At 40.5% G+C, this 22,302-nt stretch overlaps 1 protein-coding gene across 2 annotated transcripts in view; it reads right to left on the reverse strand.

Moving 5' to 3' along the window:
* Positions 1-19,388, reverse strand: part of flt4 (fms related receptor tyrosine kinase 4) — a 45,597-nt gene extending 26,209 nt beyond the window's left edge. For both annotated transcript variants that reach the window (XM_083915761.1, XM_083915760.1), the window contains exons 1-2: positions 19,243-19,388; positions 787-883 (exon numbers count right to left, since the gene is read on the reverse strand). In XM_083915761.1, the coding sequence (XP_083771887.1) occupies positions 787-883; positions 19,243-19,300 (155 nt within the window). In that variant the 5' untranslated portion in view covers positions 19,301-19,388. The remainder of the gene's footprint in view (positions 1-786; positions 884-19,242) is intronic.
* Positions 19,389-22,302: the final 2,914 nt, after the last annotated feature.

The following is a 22,302-nucleotide window of genomic DNA, read 5'->3' on the forward strand; positions in this document are numbered from 1 at the left end:
AATATCATCAGCTTTCCAAAGACATGATTTTTTCTGCACCGCTGAAACAAAACAGTTAATGGAGTGACAGCTTGGCAGCATTCAGCACAGCAGAGCTCTCATAAGGATAAAGGGTGGTCATTATGAGTGAATTCATATCTCACTTGGACTCAGTTTGAATCAGTGTTGGCTGTGTTTTAGAACCAAATAGTCTCTGTGTGTCTTATACGAGATGACATTTTTGATATGGAATTGGACGTGTTAGAAAATGTCCCACTCTTTAAGTGTTTTTTGTTGCTTGGAGGATAGAGGGTGTTGTTTGTCTTTTAAAAGACACATTACATTTTAAAGCTTAAACCCAATAGGTTCCATAAATAAAATTCCCAACCATAACCAAAAACCCATTTGAGACAAGGTGCTAACTCACTTCTGGGTTTTAGGACTCATTCCTGCAGCACTTTCTATATAAAATCTTTGTAAAATAACTAGTAATTGTTTCTTTCAAATTACTGTAATGGAATAAAAAAGTATAATATTTGTATAATTGGATTGGATTGGAAGTACAAAGGGACGAGGAGTCCAAGTATCTCAAACGTTAAACACAGTTCTTGAATAGGCTAAAAGTAGTGACACCACCACATCATATGTATATGCATATGTATTGCATACTATGAATCTGTTCTCACTAAATTATAAGGATGAAAATAATAATGAAAAAATAATAACAATAATAACAATAATGTGTACACACACATTATTGCATTTAAACACTGAAAAGCAGAGCAACACACACACACACACACATACCTGCATGTAATAGTGAGTGTCTGGTGGACGGGAATCACTATGTCGTCTTCGGAGCTGTCAAGGATGGGTGGAGTCCTAGAGAAGCCAATCACCAGACCTGAGGGAGCACACGGCAACTGCATTAGATTCATGTTACACAGGTCAGTCAGGACCTGGTGGCTTTGACAGAGCTGCCGGTAGGCTGTCGAATCTCCCAAACACATCGGGAATCTGAAATTCGACACGACAGCACCTCAGATAGCACGTTGTTCATTACATTTGCAAGCAAGGCAATCTGCTGGCAAAGTACTCTGTCCGTGACACTGAGAAACACCCAGACGGGGAAATCATGGCCCACTCATGAGGTTGCTTGGAGCTGCCTGTTTCCACCTCCGATATAGCCACGAAGAGTGTTTGCCCTTGATTCATTACCAATGCACTCACACGAATTGTGCTTGGTTAATATGACCGACCTAGAATATCATTACCATCCGGGAGTCCCATCAGGGTGCTATTAGCGCTTAGTCAGACTCAACACCTACAGTGTATCACATAAAAGTGCCACCATGACTTATGACCCACCTGGATATCATTAGAGAAGAAAATACACACAGACTGATAACTCAGACTGAGAGGATGTATAAAGGTGGAGAGGCTGTCTTTTTTGCATTTTGAAAGCAAATTAGTTCATATGAGACTAAAGCCCCGTTCACACATGCACTGTAAACCGGAACTTATCTACATGTGAGAACGCAAATGACATTGAATGAGAAAATTTTCATATTTTAATGATCATTCTCTCTTTCACAGACATTTTTCCATCACTGACACACGTCTTCAAGCATGTGTATGAACACATACTGCAGCACTGGCAACAGAAAAACAGCAAGAATAATTTCACAACAGTCAGTCGTGACCAGCTGCCAATCAAAACCCTCCGGACAGCTGCGATTCTTGTACACAAGCCTCATTCCTTCAACACATCCTGCTGCCCGGGGAGCACAATAGAGCAAGGTTATTCTCATGTAAATATTTTCCTAATCATGTTTACAGTAAAGGCTGATCCCAGTGGAAGGAGACCGATCAGCCTAGGTTCCTTCCGATACAGACAGAAACTCAAAGATTCCCTCAACGTTGAATGGTAAGTCTTGAATATGCACATATGCACAGTTGTTAGAAACTCTATCTTACCTCCCTTCAACCTGTCTTGAGTATTTCTACTTCAGTTAGATATTTCTCAGAACTTTCTTAAACACACATGAACTGCTGCTTTGCTCTTAATAAAAAATGAACCATTTTTACAGTGTGGCAGGTCAATAATCAAGGCCACTTTTCTGCTGCATTGCTTCCTGCTATATTGATTTTTTATTTTCAACATCTACTCTGAATGAGAACGCATTGATTGAAATAAAGAAAGGGAATGCAGGAAATAAACTAAAAAATATATTAAAAATACTAAATATTTTGCCAGGAGCATGTCAGGTCAATATTATACCGTATCATTTTATTCAGTTTCCTTAAAGGAATATTTAGACATTTTAGGAAATATGCTTTAATGTTTTCTTGCCATTAGTTACATAAGAAGATTAATTCCACTTTCATATCTGTCTGTATCAAGCAATAACCTCCGGAAATGACAAATGAAATTATGTGGAAGTGCCAAAAACGGCAGTTCATCCAGGCTGGAGGCCTTGACGCTAATAAATAAACATGTTTACAACCTGGTACAAAAAAAAACGGTTTTGGTCTCTTTAGCTAATTTCACTATTCATGACAACTATACGGGGGTGAAGATTTTCACTCACCCGTTTAAATTGTAAAAAGGCTTAATAACATTTTTACATATATATTCTTTTTCAATGCTGGGAGAGCTGAGGTTAACACAGGTTACCATGGTTACAGCGTTCAGGAAGTGACTTGGTAAGGACAGCTCAGTGCATCTGGAATAATATATACAACTGCTTATTCAGGCAAAAGTATGTAAAGCAACTGTATACATATAAAGTATATACGCAACCTTTCAGTTGGCCTGACAGTCACTTCCTGGGGTTCTGCTGGTTGCCTGGCAACCGTGCAGTGACGACTAAACTCAGCGTTCTGTTTGTCGTAGGGATTAAACAAGACATATAACATGTTAATTAACGAGCTTTAGGGGTGTTGTTTGGTGTGTTACACTGATTTGGCACATCAAAGTTTGTTTAAAGGGCTTAGGGAGAACTACTACTGATGTTAAAAAAGTTGTCTAAAGCCCTTTGTGTCTCCAGAGGGAGCTGTGCAAAGTCTGATAAAACTCCTGTTTGCTTGAGGTTAGCAGCTCCAGGCCACAGTTGCCGCTACTAGCCCAACACACCCAACACAACTGACCAAACTGTTAAACTATTCACATGCTTTATTATTACTGGTGTTGACCCTCTTACTTTCTTCCGTGCTAATGATATATTGATTCATATTTCAAATGTCATTGTTCATCTCTGCTGGGGATCACAGTTGAGACAACAATATCATCAAGCAACATCTGTTTTCTGTCTTTGCTCGGATATTAAAAGTGATATCATGCTCATTTAAAACCATTAAATAACACTTGTGAGAACGTGAACTAGGACAGCTAATACCCCGACGCTGAGAGAAAACAAACATGTCACAGGGCTGAGGTGGGAAGTGGTGGCAGTCCATGAATTATTCCCAGCTTGGCTCCCAGCAGGACAGTCCTTCCTTACTCTTTCAGAGATCTTTAACTCTGCCCCAGAGGAGAAGCAAAGTTTCCAAACATATTGTCTTAGTTCAGATGTGAACCCGCCACCAACTTCTGTCCCATCCCCACCCGTCTGCAACACAACACAGCTTTGTCAACTCTTCCACGCACCTGAAATGCTGTGAAGCCAAACGATGGTCAATGCATGGTCTCCCAAGAGCAACAGGCAAGGGGTAAGTGTGAAAGAAAATTCCTGTTAGGACATCCCACATCTTCACCATTTTAGGAACAGCAAATCTATTTCACAGAGAATAAGGGAGGCGAACAAGAGGGATCATCTCCAAATAGTCCTGGCTCAATCATGAGGCATAGCAGACAGATGAGCGCTGGATCTCCCACACCTTCAGTCCCTCCTGCGACGGGGTTCTGTGATTGGGGTCGCTCATATGAAATATCACTTGAATATGCAGTTCCCTTCTTCAGCTCTATTTAGCACTTTCTTTCAGCTCCTTATTTTATTTTTTTGGCCTTCAACTCACTATTTTGTTTCACACTCACGTGTCTTATCTGCTGTTATCAATAATAAAAACTCTGTTACCCCACTGCACGCCACCTGATCAGTAACTAAATGCTGACAGGCAAAGAAAGCAACTATAGCTGTTGAACATAGTCGATAATTTAGCAGCTAACAGCCAGATATCTCCCTCAGGAGTTGGAGTCAGCCAAAATAAAGCTAAAGCAGGATGACTACTAGACTTACTAAGCACAAATCTATTTAAATGCTAATGTTAATGTTTCTTCTGGATGTGTGACTGCAATGGTTTGCTAACAGCTTAAGGTGATAGTATGTCAATGTTAGCCAAATAAATAAATTAAAGCTGAAATTGGCAACCTTCTATGAAATGTTATTTTTTCATATTTTCTGAAACTGTTACTATACCTCACAATGAGACAGAGGATTGTTGAAAAAGTTACGTATCTCCACCTTTATCCTCTTTTCCTGTCTGCTCCCAGTGCTCTCTCTGCAAATGGCATCTGCTAGTTTCCACCGTGCCCAAAGAAAAACAGCCACTCAGAGCAATAGAGTCTCTGATGCAGCGTCGATGACTGCTCTGAACTGTGAAACTAGGCAGCGCTGATCAAATATCAATCAAGAATCTGTTACTGTGTTGCTTATTTCTCACATAGTATTTGCAAAGTATTTTCAGAAACATTTTTTAGTGTACCGTTTAGCTGTTAAATGAGACATTGACATCACAAAATGTAACCTTCTAAATTTTACTCCAAATAGTTTTAAAGACAAAAAATGATCTACTCTCACAATGTAGTGTGTCGTTTATCTGTTTTACAGACTGCACGTCAAATGAGTTACTTCACTCACAGCTTTGTACATATTGTTAATAGTATGACCGCAGTTCAGCACGTTGGCTGGTTGAGGCAGGCTGATGGCCACGGTGCCTCCGTCTCACATCTCGCCCCTAGTAGACTATTTTACAGTGGAGAGCAGGCAGCGTGTCAGGAGACACACAGCTTGTCCATCAGGTTTACACTTTCCCCCGACGAAGTGAGTTAATCAATTTATACCAATACTTTTAATATTTGAATATCTGTATTCTTTTTTGATATTATAATCTTTTTTCAAATTCAGAATATTTGTTGACAGCCCTGCAGAAGAATATCAGGGGAAAAATAACAAGAATCCAGTGTACAGGCTGATGTGTTATTTTTATTTCTGAGGGGTGACGTGCTCTGACATAAATCTCTTCTGTACAGTAGCTGAGTCTTAATGATAGATGCTTTCCATGCAATCAGTTGAGCGATTGCACACTGACAGACAGGATGGAAATTGTAAATAATTTCGAAATGTCATGACTGAATGGCATGCGGGACAAATAATCAAGATGTTGGAGGTGTATTTTGGGAGGGAAACATGAGAAAGATGTATTTACTATAAAGGGAATTCTATTCATCTATTTGAATTGCAAGTATAGCAATATGAACTGTGTGCAGAGAAGGACATTACACCCAAATGGAGTCATGCTAAAAGCAAAACATCTCACAGATCATTCAAAATGATACAGGTCATGACAAATATGCTGGCATCCTCTGTGTTCAGCATTCCTGACATGGTGTAGGGTGAGCTTGAGGCTAATGTGTGCCACATTACGTGTCAAGACTTTGGATTTCCTATATATCACTTTTCATCCTAAGTGGCTCTCTTTTAACTGCAGAAGGAGAAAAGCCATAATTTAATATGCGCGGGGATACACATGGCTGCAAGCCAAAACAGCAACCGACGTCTCTGTTTGGACACTTCAGATTGATGAGAGGAAGGAGTAAGGGGGGGCATTTCTACGCGTTACAGTAGGTGTCTCTCACCCATGATGCTCCAGGAGCATTCCCCATGCTTCGCAATGATGAAAATGTTTTCTGCCAGATGTCGATATCTTCCATATGGATGTGCTGTATAATTTATACACCGTGTTTCCAAACTGTGAGCCGCCAGATAAGAAAGCCTGTCATCCTGTCAACTCCATTAATGGTTTGAGAAAACATAGTCCCATTAGCAATTGGTTGCATTCTGTCAAATATAATTCAAAGCACACGTTGTATATATACAGCGATGTGAAGCGAATGCCAAAGAAAACCAAACACATCAATTCATACAAGTTCATGACTGATAACATATCTTGTCATGATAATAAACACATTTTCCTGCTGTGACCTTTCATGCTGCGTCCCTTGACAGGTTGGTATGACTGTTATCACTCAGTAAGCTCATTTATCTTAATCTTAATCAAACAGTGAAGTGGGGGAAAAAAGGTCTCCATATGTTGTACAAGCCTTGTTACTAAACAGCAGTTTCAGCTGGAGGACAGTCAGCACAAACTCTTGTGTATGTGGACAGTGAGTAAGCAAAAAGATGCTGCAGCTTCAAAAAGAAAGATGAACAGCGTCTGAGAGTACTTTAAGTGACCTCAGACAAAATGTTTTGGTCACGCTTGAGTTTCAACTTTGACAGCATCTTCTTTCATTTATTATATAAGTTTTTGCCAACTTGGTCACAAGAATTAAATGTCGCCATTGTCGACTTCCAAAGTGTCCATTGAATCTCCACATTAAATAGGTGCCGTTTGTTCTCATCCCTACTTGTCACCTACTGATGCTGTGTTAGGACCCCCTGGCATCATTATTTGACGCATTGGGTAGTGATGCTCCATGTTCGCAGTTTTAAACAAGTGGTTAAAGTTGTCTGGAATGTACCTTCGCCTCCTAAGTCAGAATTCAACTGGCCTCCAATCATTTTTACAAACCGTTTCAATATGGTTTTAGATTCCAACACAATGACCTTCTCCTCTACTGTGATGCCCACTATCTCAGCATCTTTATCTTAATTAACCTTAGGGCTGTCTTCGAGACCGTCAGTCAGTCCATCCTCCTCACTGGCCGTGAGCCAACCCCTCTGTATCACTGGTACTGCCCTCTCCTGGTTCTGTGATTGGTCCCCTCCTTTTCACACTTCCCTTGTCACATCATATGCCAAAATGGCCTCTGTTTCCATTGTTATGCCGATGACTCAAAGCTCTACATTTCCAAGTAATCCATCACATCACTCACAGATATAAAAACCGGATATATAATTTCTACCTCTGCATCAATGGCTCCACTGTTCCCGCTTCGACACTCATCCGTAACCTTGGTGTCATCTTTGATCAAACCCTCTCCTTCGTACGCTGCGTTGACCACATTACAAAAACTGCCTCGTTTCATCTCCGTCTCTGACCCTGAAACACTCATCTACAACTTCATCACGTCAAGATTATTGCAACAACATTCTGTTTGGCCCATCCACCGAAATCCTCAACAAACTACAGTACATCCAAAACTCAGCTGCCCATCTGCTCACCCACTCCCACACCAGAGATCACATCACCCCAGTCCTTAAAAAACCTCCACTGACTGCCAAATCAGCAAACTGATCTGATCTCACTGATCTCCTGGACTGACATAGAACTAATCATAACTTCAAATCCGCTGAACTTCTTTCCCCTCTCACCCAGTCCGAGCACCGGGCCTGAGGGAACAGGGCCTTCTCCATTACTGCCCTGTCCAGCTGGAACTCTCTCTCTCAACGCTTCAGATATTCTTCCTCACTTCACTCTTTCTAAATCACATTATAAACCTTCCTGTAGACTTTTTCACAATGGTACACATAGACAAACTAAATGTGTTTCAGTTTATTTCCTGTTACAGTGCAAGGAACAGCCATGACGTCATTGGTGCCAAGTGGATTGTGTTGTACATGTGTTTGACTGTAATAAAGCATTGTTTTTATCGATGATAATGCTTTCAACCATCAAACTGATATTCGATACTATTCAGAAAGGCTAGCTCTATTGATAATAGGTTGGACCTGCCTCCTTTGGGGAGAGCTGAGCTGTATGCAGCTGTTGCAGCAGAGCCACGATCTGTCTGCAGACCAATAACACGGAAACCAAACGCAAACATTTTGCTCAAAAATATCTGTCAACATAACATAGTGTTTAATTTATTTTGCAGAACCATTTTTCAACCATCATTCAAAGGTGAAACAACACAGATATGATGGGTTATAGCGGGACTTGCCATGCCCATCCCATTAAGTTCAATTCAACTGGCACCAAAGCATCACTCTAAAGATGAAATCACCATTCCTTCATTTAGAGTTTTCCTTGTTGAAGTGTATGTGAAAGACAGCTGACATTAAGTTAACAAGAACCCGGGCTGTTGCTTAGCAATAGAATTCCACTGAGATGGTCTATCCAGCTGTAATGTCTTGACGCAACGTGTTTTTAAAATACGATTTCTGGGCACAAGCCGGTCCAAGCCTTATATTTCTACAATGCCACAGTTTTGTGTTCCCCGACGTTTGAATAGATCTGAGTAAAAAAAAAAAGAACAATGTAATTGTCCTTTTACTGCTTTCCTATCAATGTAGATGTGTCTCATTGAAGAAAGAAGTGATTGTAATTGTTCACAGGTTTGGCCATTGTACCAAGAGATCGTATTTTGAAAGAGTTATACATCAGACTTAACAGTCCCATAGACCTAATCCCAATGTTTGTTTACAATAACTTATGGTTCGAAAAACCCCAGCGGCCCGTACATACAAATCAACAGTGCAGAGCAAACGAGGCAGGGAAAAACTGGATATACTCTCATTCATCTAAAAATCATATTTGATGCTTTCATATTTCACTTTCACCAACATTAGAGTTGGCGTGGCTGACCGATCAACATCTATCTATTCAGAATGATTGCTTGGCCGGAAAACTCAAATGGCGGATGGCATCCAATACTAATGTGAACAGGGGGCAGAGGGCCAAAAAAATATTTGAGCTGGGTTCCGCTCTTTTCCCATGCATTCCAGCTGGTGGTGCAGAGATAAGCAGCAGCTTTGAGTGATTAGCTTCAACCAATAAAAAGCAATATCACATTTTAACCTACAAAGATAAAACACAAAGCTGACTCACTCCTTCAGATATCATATGATGATTACACAGGGCATACACACACATTCAGATGTATAGAATCCTTCATACAGAAAAACAGTCTCTGACAGTAAATTGTTAATCTTGTAGCCAATATTTAATGTTTCAAGCACTTGAAAGGACAATGACTTTATAGACCTTGTGATTCAGCCTATTGCACGCACAGCATTAACAGTTTGACCACTGGGGATTGTCTAAAATAGTTAAGCAATTACTGAAGAAAACAAGACATTTTTCATTGGCATTCATTTGACCGCCCAATGAACCTGTCCTTGCACAGTTTAACATTGCTCTTGTGGACATTTCTCTTTTGTCGTGAAAAAAAAAAAATTCTCACTGATTGAGTAATGTGGGTGCCCTTCACCTGCACCAGCGAGCTCTGCCAAGCAAACATTAAGAGTGGTCTAAAAGAACTTTTCAGGCTGATATTCGTTTAAAACAGCAAAAAAGAAATGAGGGGGTGATGAGTGCTTTGGTAGGTAAATGTAAAAAATGTAATTCAAGGATGAAGTAGCTAAAAGAGTTCAGACATGGCAACCATTTGACAGTGATCACAGATAGCTACATTGGACACATGGGTTCACACAGCTGTCTTTCTGCCTTTTCTGTGCTGCATGCCTCTGTCATGATGGAAGTGCCAGATGTATATATATGTGAGATAAGTGCCAGAAGTCAGAATATTTCAAGGACAATTGTGTCTGTTCACTCAGCATGTGCATCAGGCTGCACTTTGATGTGTTGGCTTCACATACCTGGTTGACAGGGAAAGATGTGTGACCGGCTACTTGTCAATTGAAGTTTTCAAACAGCGTGCCAGAGGAGCGTGACCAGTTACCTCTTTATTTATGTTTGAAGGGCCTGACCATGAAGAAGTGCAGACTGCTGCAGTTAAGAGTTTTGCAACAATTCAGTGCTGTAAAAATATGACAAAAATGTAAAGGTCCCATATTATTATGCTCATTTTCAGGTCAATGCTTGTATTTTGGGTTTTTACTAGAACATGTTTACATGCTTTAATGTTCAAACACATTATTTTTCTCATACTGTCTATCTGAATATACCTGTATTCACCCTCTGTCTTTTAGTGCCTGTCTCTGCGCCATCATTGCTTCGGGGAATGACTGTAAAGGCACTGTAGCAGCACTTTCTTCCTATACAGTATATAACATAGCTGTGACATCACTTCCATTAGGAAGTCCTGACAATATGGCTTTTAAGAGAAAAGCTGAAAATGTAAACACGATTTATTTTGCTCAAAAAAGCAACGTCCTTCCAAATAAATGCAGATGCACAGTGAACCTGATGTCTTCCCTTCATTTTGGGATGTGAAGCTTGATACCACTCTCATGTTTGTTCAGTAAATACGTAGCAGCAGTTTCCAGTCTTTATGCAACGCTAAGCTAATTGGCTGCTGGCTGTAGCTACATATTTAACATACATACATACATACATACATTCGAGTGGCATCAATCTTCTCATCAAATTCTCTGAAAGAAAATAGATTATGTAAATATTCCTTTAAGAAAAAAAATGGTTTAGTAGTGTACTTGTTTACTTGCTTGTTGATGGTATAGTATATTCAGTATATTCATCTTTAAACAACAGTACTCCAGTGTGGCTTCAAACAAGAATCAGGAAATAATTCAAATTTCAGACTAAAGCAGCTCGGCAGAGGTACAGATAAAATGGTATTTATATTTTCTATTCAGATGTATTATGTGCTTGTTTTGTGAGGCGCTATGGCACAATGAACTGCATAATTGCTCTTGTAAGTGACACATACAGTAGATCTTTTACCCATTTAAATGCCTCTGCATATGTGCGTTCATCTTATCCTTCGCTGAGCTCTGTTCATGGCTAATGCTGGTGTTTTTGTCAGTCAGGGAGTACTGAAACTGGACTTCATAGCCTATGGAGGCCACCTGGTGACTAAAGATAAACCATACACACATAAAGGAAGACGCCAAGCTGGCATAAGGCACTCTAAGTGAGTTAAAAATGTAAAGCTTCCCTGACAAGCAGACATACAAGGCAGGCAGGAGTGGAGAGCATCAAAGGTGCACGTGAAGAACTGGTAGTTTAATTACTGGTAATTTAAGGCTTGTGTGAAAACGCAGTGCAATGTTTTTCATTTGGAGCAAATTTCCTGTTTTCTTTATCATGTTCATGCTTCTCTCACTTCCCTTTTTCATGGACGGTGAAGGAGATGTTGCCATTTGCGTTTCCTTGCTCCTCTGTAGTTTTTGTCTCTGATAGGAACAGGAAAAGAGGAACTTTGTGTAAACAAATAAAGCTATCTCAGAGTCTCTGTTTGGTTTAAAGGATGCAAGATGCAATGTGGGAGTTCTTGAAAAAATACAGAAACAGGTCTTCACAGATATAGTAATTATAATTAGGTACCTGTGCTGGAAAAAAAAACTTTTTCTATATATAAAGCTGTGACTTCCCTTCAATTGACAACTGGACAAATCTTTTTTTTAGATAGCTAAAATATGTTTAACTTTTGCCCTCCATCCACAGCATTACATTTTTTAGCTTCTGTGACGGGAGTCCTGCCTGCTTCTCCAAACTGGCGGCGTGCCGACCAACATCTACAGTAGGTAACACACTGACTATGGATAAGTACCTCACACAACCCCACTTTTAAAAAATCAGGACTATCTCTTTATATTACCTTTTCTTTAAAGTGCAAAATGTAGGTGACAGTACAGCGACATTGTTATTTCAGTGACACAGTATCTGGCAAAGGCCCAAGGCTTGGGAACTCTGAAATAGCCCTGTATGTCCGGTAACTGACGGGAGGCCATGCAGGCCATGAAGCAGATCTGCACTCTGGATGTGGAGTCAGCCGGCCTCAGGCTACAATATACTCCCCCTCTTGTTCTCCCTGAAAGAAATAAAAGTCCACTTCCTCTGTCATCTGGTCACAAGGCCGGGCCAAAGCCAGGCGACGGACTGACTGGCAGCCTGGCTTTGATTTCATTGTTACTACAGAGGAGGATGACATTCACTATGTCCCTGTTCTCTCCACTATTGGGGGAGTTAGGCCTTTCCAACATCCTGCAAGAGGAGGGGTGCGAAATTAAGGATGCGGCGACAAGCCATCTGGTCCAGCTTCCTATGTTTAAAACGCTCTGTCCCTGACTAAATCTTCCTGTACCTGCCTCAAAGGCACACAGGACAACTCAAGCTCTTCCTCTGTTGCGATCTGTTTTTCTGCATGTCATCATTTTTATCTCTGAGAAATGGTTTCCCCTGCTGAGAAGAGAACAGAGCATTCTGGCATTCGGGTAAATGCTCTGTCCTGGCTCCTGGTGGTGACATTTCTGTTGCGAAACCTCTAAAATATCTATTCGAGCACAAGCAAATAGCACAGTCCATGCCTGCTGTGATGGCTTGCACGCTCCTAAAATTCATGCTGGGACTGTTCAGAGGCCAAAACTTTGAGGAGCCCCATAACTGCGCTTGTTACCTAATTCCTGGAGATTCAGGTCATAAACAAGTCTCTGCTGCCGTGTCAGATGTCCCAGAGAGCTAAATCACTGCTTAAGATTACGATTTTGTTGCCGTAGAAAACAAGGGCAAAGTAGGGAGTGCCAGGTCAACAATTATGGTGCTGAATGTCTAAAGGGAGGGAAGCTGGCAATTTCCTCAGGCTTTGCCAATGGACTCTTTCCCATGAACCTCAAGCGACCTCCAATGACAAGGCAAGAGGTGACCAATGAAATGCTACACAGACTTCGGAGTCACAACCCGATACACACACATGTGCCAGAGAACGAGTAGCAATTTGAACATAATAGTGATGGTTTCTCTTGTTAAACTTATAAGTGCTCTAAATGATGCTTGTTTCTAAGCAACGCAAGCCCTTTGGAGTGTTGTAATATCCGTGTAACAGCCACCGTGTCCCAGGATCCAGTTTCTGCCTTTGAACGTGTGTGGAGTAATCAACCTATAAAGGCACTGGATGCCGCAAAGCAATTCAGTGTCTGTCAATGTCAAAAAAAATCTTTTCACTGGCTGTTTCTGGCTGCATATGTTACAGATACTGAATCTCATGTAAATCACTTTGCATTAGCATGTCAAGAGAATTCTAAAAGTCAACACCTAGGTATTTATTTGTAGCTGTGAATTCAAAACACATAATTACTGCCTAATGTGTTGCTAAAATGCACCATCGTGTTGAATGAACTCGTGAACTCGCTCACCAAGATTTGAACTGAGCAGAAAAACATGCAGCCATCCTTGTGATCATTTTTTGTTACAACTAACAGCAGTAGTGATATTATTTCATCCTCTAGATAAAGGCACTTATTGTGCACACTCATCCATTTATGGGTGTGTTCATTTACTAATTGAGTTATATTTCAAGTGCTCACTAAAATTAATTTCTGACTGTCTTTGTGCTCTGCTGGCTGCAGTATGAAACTGAACATGATAGAAAGGAGAGAGAGAGAGAGAGAGAGAGAGATTTTATGATTATTATTATTGTTTACTTTTTTTCTGTAATTCTGTACGCTTTGGCAATATTATGAACAACAGTCATGCCAATAAAGCTTGTTGAAATTGAAATTGAAATTGAAATTGAAAGAGAGAGAGAGAGAGAGAGATAGAGAGAGAGAGAGAGAGCGAAAGAGAAGGAGAGAGAGAGAAAGAGAGCGAGAGAGAGAGGGAAAAAGAGAGAGAGTGAGAGAGAGAGAGAGCGAGAGAGAGAGAGAGAGCGAGAGAGAGAGCGAGAGGGAGAGAATCAATAGGTTAAACCTCCTCCGCATGGTAATTATTCCAAGTATGAGAGAGTGTTTTAAGAATGCTAAGAAGCTTTACACTAAAAACTTTTAATGCCTAATGTGGTCGGACTACACGTCAAACAAACCAGTTCTTTATAACCCTGCCCCCAGTGTACAACCATGTTCTCAGGTGCAGCTACATTAACGTGCTAAGATGAACAAGAATGAATCCAACAATTACATGTAAATGGATGGTAAAAGGATTTGTACTTATATAGCGCCTTTCTAGTCTTCTGACCACTTTTACACTACTTTCACACACATTCAACCATTCACACCGACATTCAAACACTAATGGCAGAAAATACCTGCCATCATCTTATCATTCAAACACACATTCACACACCAATGCGCAGCACAGACACTTCGACATGCAGACTGGAGTCAGTCCATCCAAAAGATGGTAAGTCATTTCACTAAAAACCACAAATGTTAAACACATGATGGCTCAAGATGGAAAGTCGGGATCACCAAAGCCCTTAGGATTCTTCTTCTGGTGACAAAATTTTATTAAATCGACCCAATAGCTGTCAAGATACTTAACTAAAAGACCAAAATGGAAACATCATTAGCAATAAATGCAGAGTCCAGGGATCAACAAAAGTAGTGGAATCAAACTTGGAAGCACCAAGAATGTCTGTACGAAATTTCACGGCAATCTGCCCAATAGTTGTTGAGATATTTCAGCGTGGACCATAGTGGTGGAGCAACTGACACATAACCACACATACAGTAGAACCATGCAGCATGCATGTAGCTAGCATGGTGAAAAACTGGGCACAGAAAACATTGAGGGGTCAGAAATATGAACACAAAAATACCACAGATGGTTTTCATCAACTGTCTAACACCAATGTAGACACATATTTGGCTTATGCTGCAGATTCCTGGTGTTGAAAGAGCTTATCTCTCAGCTTTAGTCATATTTGGGGTGTTGGTGCTTTAGCATGATGAGAAAGTGAGTGACCAGGCATTTGATCCAAATGCCCAAGGGGCCTCGCTACTTTATGCCAGTGATGAGTGAGGCACCGGACTGTATTTGTTTGGATTTTACTGCAGAGAGCTTCCCACACGGAGCAGCAGCAGCATTCCTCTCTCATCCAAGCTGCTCTCCAGCTGATAGAACCAGATATGCCAGGGCAGACACAGAGGGTCCGCTCCTCGGAGCCCTGAGGTTGAATCCTGAGATCAGCGCTGAGGATTGGGGGCTATTGTTGGCTAAAACAACTCAACCTCGATAAGTGGACGACTAGAATAATACCCAGAGTTTAGAGTCAGATTTCTGGGATGATCTGATCAAGCGGAGGTATGCGTACAGAAAACACTCTGCTAAAAGCAATATCAACACTATGCACCCACGACACAGAGTAAGCCAAAGATCATTCAGCTCTGGAGCTGAGCTTTGGAAAAAAGAAATGATTCACTGCTTTCATATCTAACGGGGAATGTCTTCAATAGTCAATTATGCTACAACAAAAACAAGGAAATTAAGAGGAGATGAATCAATCAGTGATTCACAATTAATTTCAGTAGTACCCTAGCGAAGTTGCACCAAGATGTCTTTTTTTAATAAGACAGGATTACTGTAGCTGTGTAATAAATGTTTTGGAACCATCCAACCTCCAGAGACGGAGCGTGACAGGAAGATGGTAGAAAATGACTCTTATAGTGAAATCTTATAGCTCCATGAATGCAGCTGCTGTGTAAATGATCCCCCCGCCCCCTTAAATGACAATGACTTGTGGGCTGGTAGGTCTGAAATTCACTCTCCCTCAATCATCCGCTCCGATTATAATAATGGGACAGTTCTCTCATCATGTATAAGACTGTGATGCAGTAGTGTCTTTAAAATCTAATTTGTATTTTCTTGAAATACATTTGGGGTAAAGAGGGTTATGAAACCCGACGAAAGACAAATCTTTATAGAGGAGGATAGAGAATTCTTCCGTTCCTTATGAATAAAAATCCAAACATACATATTTTTGTCAAAGTAGGTAATGCTGTTATCCATCCATAATCATCAGTTACCTAGATGGCGGTGGGCAGGCCCCCAGTTTGGAGAAGCAGGAGTGCCACCACTGCTGTGGATGCTTGTTAAGTCAGGTCTGAAAGTCGCACAGCAACACAATCAGGCTAATTAATCGAGGCAGCAGTGGAGCAGCTACTGTGTTCTGCAAAGTAAAATGACTGTTTCTGTCTTTGGAGTCTGGTGGCTTTGAAAAGAGAGATATAAGAGCCAACAGACTGGTTTACTGCTGTCTGGAGCAGTTTGTTTGTTGGTGTCATTGTGTGAATTGTTTTTTTAAAGGGTAAAGGAACAACAAAACTTACAAACAAATTAGCAACTCCTTTTTTTCTGTGAGGTAAAATTACTGTTCAGTGGAGTCTGGTGGCTTTTAGTCAGTCTTTTCCGACAGGGGACTGAAGCAGTTATATCGCTCTCTTCAAAGCCTCCAGACTCCTTTGACAAAAACATTGCAGAACACAGTAGTTGCTGGTCTAATATTATCACTACTTAACATGGTGTCCACACTAAAGATGCACCGTTCTAATACCAGGATCGGATATACTGACTAACTGACTGATACTGGCTGGATCAGATGAATGAGGCAGCATTCCCATCCAGTCATTTCTTTTTTATTAATATCATAACAGCGATCTACTTACTTCAATGGTTGCGACACCGGTTAGGGTTTTATATTACATTTTGAAATATCTCTTTGCAGTGCACTTTACATGGAAGTGTTATTAATGTATTTTTGCTGCTAATGTACACTTTGTTATTTGTTAATAAATAATATTAAGTACATTTATATCTGTGTTAATCTGTTACCTTACCTAAAGACTAAATGTTTATGTCAAGCCTGTTGCCTTCACTCACATGGCAAGGTTTACGGTTCATTCATTCAACAGTAGGATCGGAACGGTATCGGGTATCGGTCGATGTGCTCAGCCCAGGTATTTGACTAGACCAAAAAAACTGGATCGGCACATCTCTAGTCCACAGCAGTAAACTTTTACTTTGCTTAGCTTCTGTGCCATCATTTCCAAACTTAGCACTGCTAACAATGACTCAGCTTGTGCTACAGTTGCGTTAACATTATTCATAACCTTATTGATTAGCTCACCGTGGTAACCTGCATCACTGCTTTTTGCTAAGGCTGAGTGGGTTTTAAACCTGGAAAAAAACACAAGTGCAGTCGACCTTGAAAATATATATTCAATCTTTTTAAAATGAGATTTTTCTTACGGGCAGAACATACAAAAGGTAAAAAGTCCATCTTCTCTATCTTGCTGTCGTGTCATGATTTGCAGCATAGACTGACTCCCCAAAAGTGAAGCAAAAGTACCTTGATCACCCCCTGGCAACTGGCTGCAGTGTAGATCATAAACCCCTCCCCCTCCATGTTAGCTGATGCCAAACTAAAAACCCCTCAAATAAATTGTTCCCAAATATGGTTTCTGTCAATGTAGGTAGTTTTTATCCCGCTGATGTTTGTTCAAGAGTTTGTTTTCTTGTACGTTTGGGGTGAAACATGAAGATTGAAAGCTGTGATCTAGCTTGGTTTGGGCGGGTGTCACTCCGATGAGTGGGAGGAAGTGGCTCTGCATTGTCCATCTTTATATACAGTCATGAGGGAAAGAAGACTGAATAGAAAAATGATACATTGTCATTTGGTCAAGAGTATATGTTCCTCCCTCACATAAGGCTTCAACGTAAGAAAAAAACATGTTAATTTAAATCTGAATTGGTGGCGGAAAAAAGGCTGCAATATTTCTCACCTCTCCACCTTAATATGGCACTCCATCTCACAATGTGCGGCTGTAATTGAAAGATGTGCCTCTATGATATGAAGCTGGTGGTTCATCAGCCTCCTTGTTCTGAAATATTGTGCTGCTTTTCCTTTATGTGTTCAGTATTGACTGAGGAAGACAAGAGCCCAGTATGGTTAAACTAATAGGGCTGCCAATACATCTTTCAACAGATAATACCACACATTCAGGTTTGTGTGATGATGACAGAGGTGTCACATGGAGCTTTACAATTCCAAGGTACACATTGTGGATAAATGGAAAACTCTTATGTGTATTTATTTTTACAAGTTTATCTTTGTTTTGAATGCTGCAAATGTTTAGATACAGCCTCAAAAAAGGACGAGATTTCAGACTCAATTTGTGACAAAAGAAAATCTAGCATAACTGAAACTGAGGGCAGTGAGTCTCCTGAAATGGATTTTATGATGCAATTAGTCCTCATTCCCCTCTGGAAAAAAACTGTTTATCTGTTCCTACAAATGTATGTGACCCACCCTGCACAGCTCAGTGATATTTATGAAAAGAGCGAGAGCCATCCCTCCACCCCAGAGTCATGATTCACATAGCCATATGGCAACTGCCCCTCACAAAAATATCCCCTCTTTATGAGCAGCTGTTCAACAGCAATCAGTGATGAAAAACTCAAACATACACATTCAGTCACTGGGCAAACTGCAACCGTACCCCCAGATAATGCAGATAATGCTGCAATTTCCCAGCTTGGGATCAATAAAGTATTTCTATTCTATTCTATAACAAAAAGCCAAATCAGAAGGACCTGTTTCAAGTCATATGAAATAGTGCAATGACAACAATGTGCTTTAGATTATTTGGTGTCCATTTTCTAGACGTACAAGTGAGTAAAAGCACATTATGGAAGCAGATAACGCTGAGGATAACCTTAAAGTTCTTGAAACAAGTTGGATGCAAGTGACATTCTCTCACTTTTACCTTGCTGTACAAACATAATATTACACTAAAAGACCACTCTGAGCAACCCTCTGAGAGATATGAAGAGATCCGACCACTCTCCCTCCTCCACATCAGTCCAGTCTAGTCAGCTCTCCACCCACTCTGCCTCTAAAATGTGACCTACATACACACTCTCATGTAAAGTCATTAAATTCAACATCATAGATATATGTTATTTTTCTCCTTCTGAGTTTAGTATCATAAATTAACAGCCGCATCTTTTATCAAACACAACAACAGCATGCCTCCCCCTAGTGCCTATCTGCATGTGGACTTGAACACTCCCACTGTGCTCCTTATTAATTCAGTCTCATATTGAGAGCAAACGTTCAATCATGTATAAGTGTTGAATAAATATTACAGTTCGTGGGCACTATATGGGGATCCAGAGTAATTGCTGCAGGTTTTTGATCCAATATGATGCAGAATGTTAATTTACAATAAATAACTTAAATAAAACAGAAAGTGGGTGAAATATAGAAAAGGATCTAACTGGGTTTTCTTTTAGTTTAAGACCGCAGACTAACATGAATAAAAAAGTTTGCCCCTAGAAATAAAACTTCAATCAACCTCGGATCAATTATTTACCGAAAGTCAGTGTGAACAGTCTGCTCGACCTTTCCCCTCATAAAAAGTTATGCGCTCAAAAGTTTGACACTCACGGCAGAAGTCTCCTCACCTGAGGCATATGCTATTCCAATCAAAGTCCGACAGAAAAGCGTAAAGTCTGTCTTCATCTCCAGATCTGCGGTCCAGAAGCGCAGAAGCTTGAGCGCTTTTTAAAAAAACAAATGGTTTGTATGCTGCCGGAGACAGTGGAGAAGCGCTTTGAATGAATGTCCGCGGATGAGGGGTGGGGGGAAACTCAGGTGAACCTCGGCCAATCGATGCCTGGCTGTACTCGCAGCACAGAGAGGACAGCGCCGAAATGAAATGCTGAGGAAAAGGAGAGAAAAAAACAAAACGTATTTTCTTTCCCGTTTTGTCTAAAAGGATGCACAAGGCACCGAAAGCTATTTACAATGATTTCCTTTTCCTTTGCTCGTGACTGGAGCGCATGCACACCCAACCACCCAGTTCATAAAACAAGCTGAATTGGAGTGTGTGTGTGTGAGAGAGTGTAGGGGGTCAGTAACATCCATGACAAGTTACCCTTCCTGCAAGATGCCATTCATTTCGTCCTCGGTGTTAAAGACCTATAGTAGGCCAGTCATACAATACATTGAAAGGGCAGTGGTGGCATTTCAATGAGTAGATATACATTTACTCAAGTACTGTACTTATATTCGATGTACTTGTCTTGAGTATTTCCATCTTGCATCTATATATTTCTACTCAATTTGTCTGAGAGCTTTAGTTATTTTTTGGATTACAAATTTGGTGATTTTTAGAACGATTGTTTCCCCTGATAAACTTAAAGACTGAGTGTTCATTTATTTGTTGAGAGAATTCCCAAATAAACTATTTGGATCAGCTGGCCACAAAGCTCAAAACAGCTGTTTTTAAAGAGATGTGTGGTTTTCAAAACATATGATGATTTTATGGAATATGATGCATTGCTGTAGATTAAACTACCCAACAGTTAATAAAGGAGTTGAAATTAGCTACGTTCAACATCTACAGCAGTAAAATGCAGAATGCACATTAATGCAGCAATATATTATTCCACACACAACATAGGCCTATATAAAAGCAAAACACTGACAGAAAGCATTCTACTGCACAATAAATACTTTTACTTTTGAATGCAAAACTTTGTATTTGTAAAGTGTCTCAACATTTCCCTGTGTAGGATAATGAAGGATAACACAAAGTACAATGACAGCACTATAAACTCAAAGATGAGATGAATGTATGATGCTGTACAGGAGCTGTGGGTTTCCATTTGTTGCTTTTGTGCAAAGCTGTTTGACATTGATTTACATTTCATGGATTTTTGAAGCTTTTTAAACACCTCCTGACATCTATCCAATAGCTCAGCGGGTAATCCTAATACCATGCTTAGAAAGCCACCACAGGAGTACAGTGTACCAGGGACGTGAACAAAATACCGCAGTAAGATGCACAGCATCTGGAGGAATATTATAAAGCTGTTGTGTAATATTTTCTCCTTTGGATCGTCTGTCTTTAATCCAGAAAATAATATCTCGTCCCAAACTATTCTGACACCATAATGTTAATACAATTGTATCTCTTCGGGTCAGATGTCTGTCATTAATTTGAGGTAGAAAAAGTTATCCCCTGGTATTTTTTTTCCGGTCTGTCATTATTATTCTGAAGGGTCAGATGTAATGATACCTCCAGTTAAATAAACTGTGCAGTGTTCTTCCAGCCTTGTCCAAGTCCTGTTTACCCCCGCCGCCCACACATCCATCCTCCTCAGGGAGTCCTTGGGGTGTGAATGAAGTCCACAACATGCCCATAGTGGGTTTCTACCATGTACACTCAAAAAGTCAAAGAGGATCCAAGAGGTGTGCACACACACACACATACACACACACACACACACACACAAAGATGCAGCTGTATTTCATTCATTAATCGTCTGATGTAGCAGCAACTTCGAGGTCCAGTCAAACCTTTTATGGAGCCACAGAAAAAGCAGCATGCACATCCAAGCCAGTGTAATCAATCAACTCTGTAACTCAGCACCAGGTGCTGGAAAATCATTGCTTTATCTCCTCTTGGCAATCCATTACAGAAAAAAAACACACTAGCTGACTCTAGACTCCTTTAGAGCTGTTTAACATCAGTTAATCTCCCAAACAGCAGCTGTCAATATGATTTTTTTATCTCAATATGATTATGTTGTTATTCTCAATGACTTCTGAGTCACGGAGAACCAGACATCAGGAGTGTGTGGAATAACAGGGAGTCAAAGGATCATTGCGTGTTATTGTGGGCACATGTTTTCCCCCAGATCCCTTACGGCCCTCCACCTCTCTGACCTTAAAACACAATGTTGTGATTGAATGGTTGTAATTAAAATGTTCTCCTGGTTTCAGCCCCACAGCGTTCTTAGCTTTGGAGGAACATAAACACACTAAATCGTATTGATAGTCTATCAAAGCTTTGTCCAGGGAGTTACCAAATCTCATTATAAATATAAAACAGATAATGTCAGAAATGCACGAAAACACTTGAAAGGCCAACACAACAATAAACTGCACACATAAGCATTCACACAATCCACTTAGACAACAATGATGTAAAAAAATAGGCCTTGTGCAGGATAGCACGATCGCCCCTGCTGCGTCAGATGAAAAGGTTTCAGTTTATAATCCTGCTGACTCCTGAGAGACAACTGAGGACTCAAGGACTCGTCCTTGAGGTGCCAGCAATCCGTCCGGCCCATCCTCAGGTCAGGAAACACATTACAGATCCACAGTTACTATCATAGGAAGGATGTGGAGCGTGCATTTAACCCGCTCGCTCTCTCAATGAAGTCCATGCCCATGGACAGTGCACAGCACTCTGCCAAACTACTTTAAAGTAGATGTCACTGTTCAAGAGGGTTTTTGTTTTGTTTTGATTGAGGGAGGCAAAATTTCTCATCAGTTGTAGGTCATGTTTGTTTTGATATTGGCCAACGGTTACGGCATGCTTCCTGGCGAGAAGAAGGAGCAGCGATTGCATGTAAATTATTTATCAACTAATTAGCCATGACGCCAATGCGATGTGTGGAACGTAGCTGCTCGACATGAATTCCTTTATGATGCGGAACTCTTGAACTCAAAAG

Source organism: Echiichthys vipera, assembly GCF_963691815.1.
Source record: "Echiichthys vipera genome assembly, chromosome: 6".
Taxonomy (NCBI): domain Eukaryota; kingdom Metazoa; phylum Chordata; class Actinopteri; order Perciformes; family Trachinidae; genus Echiichthys; species Echiichthys vipera.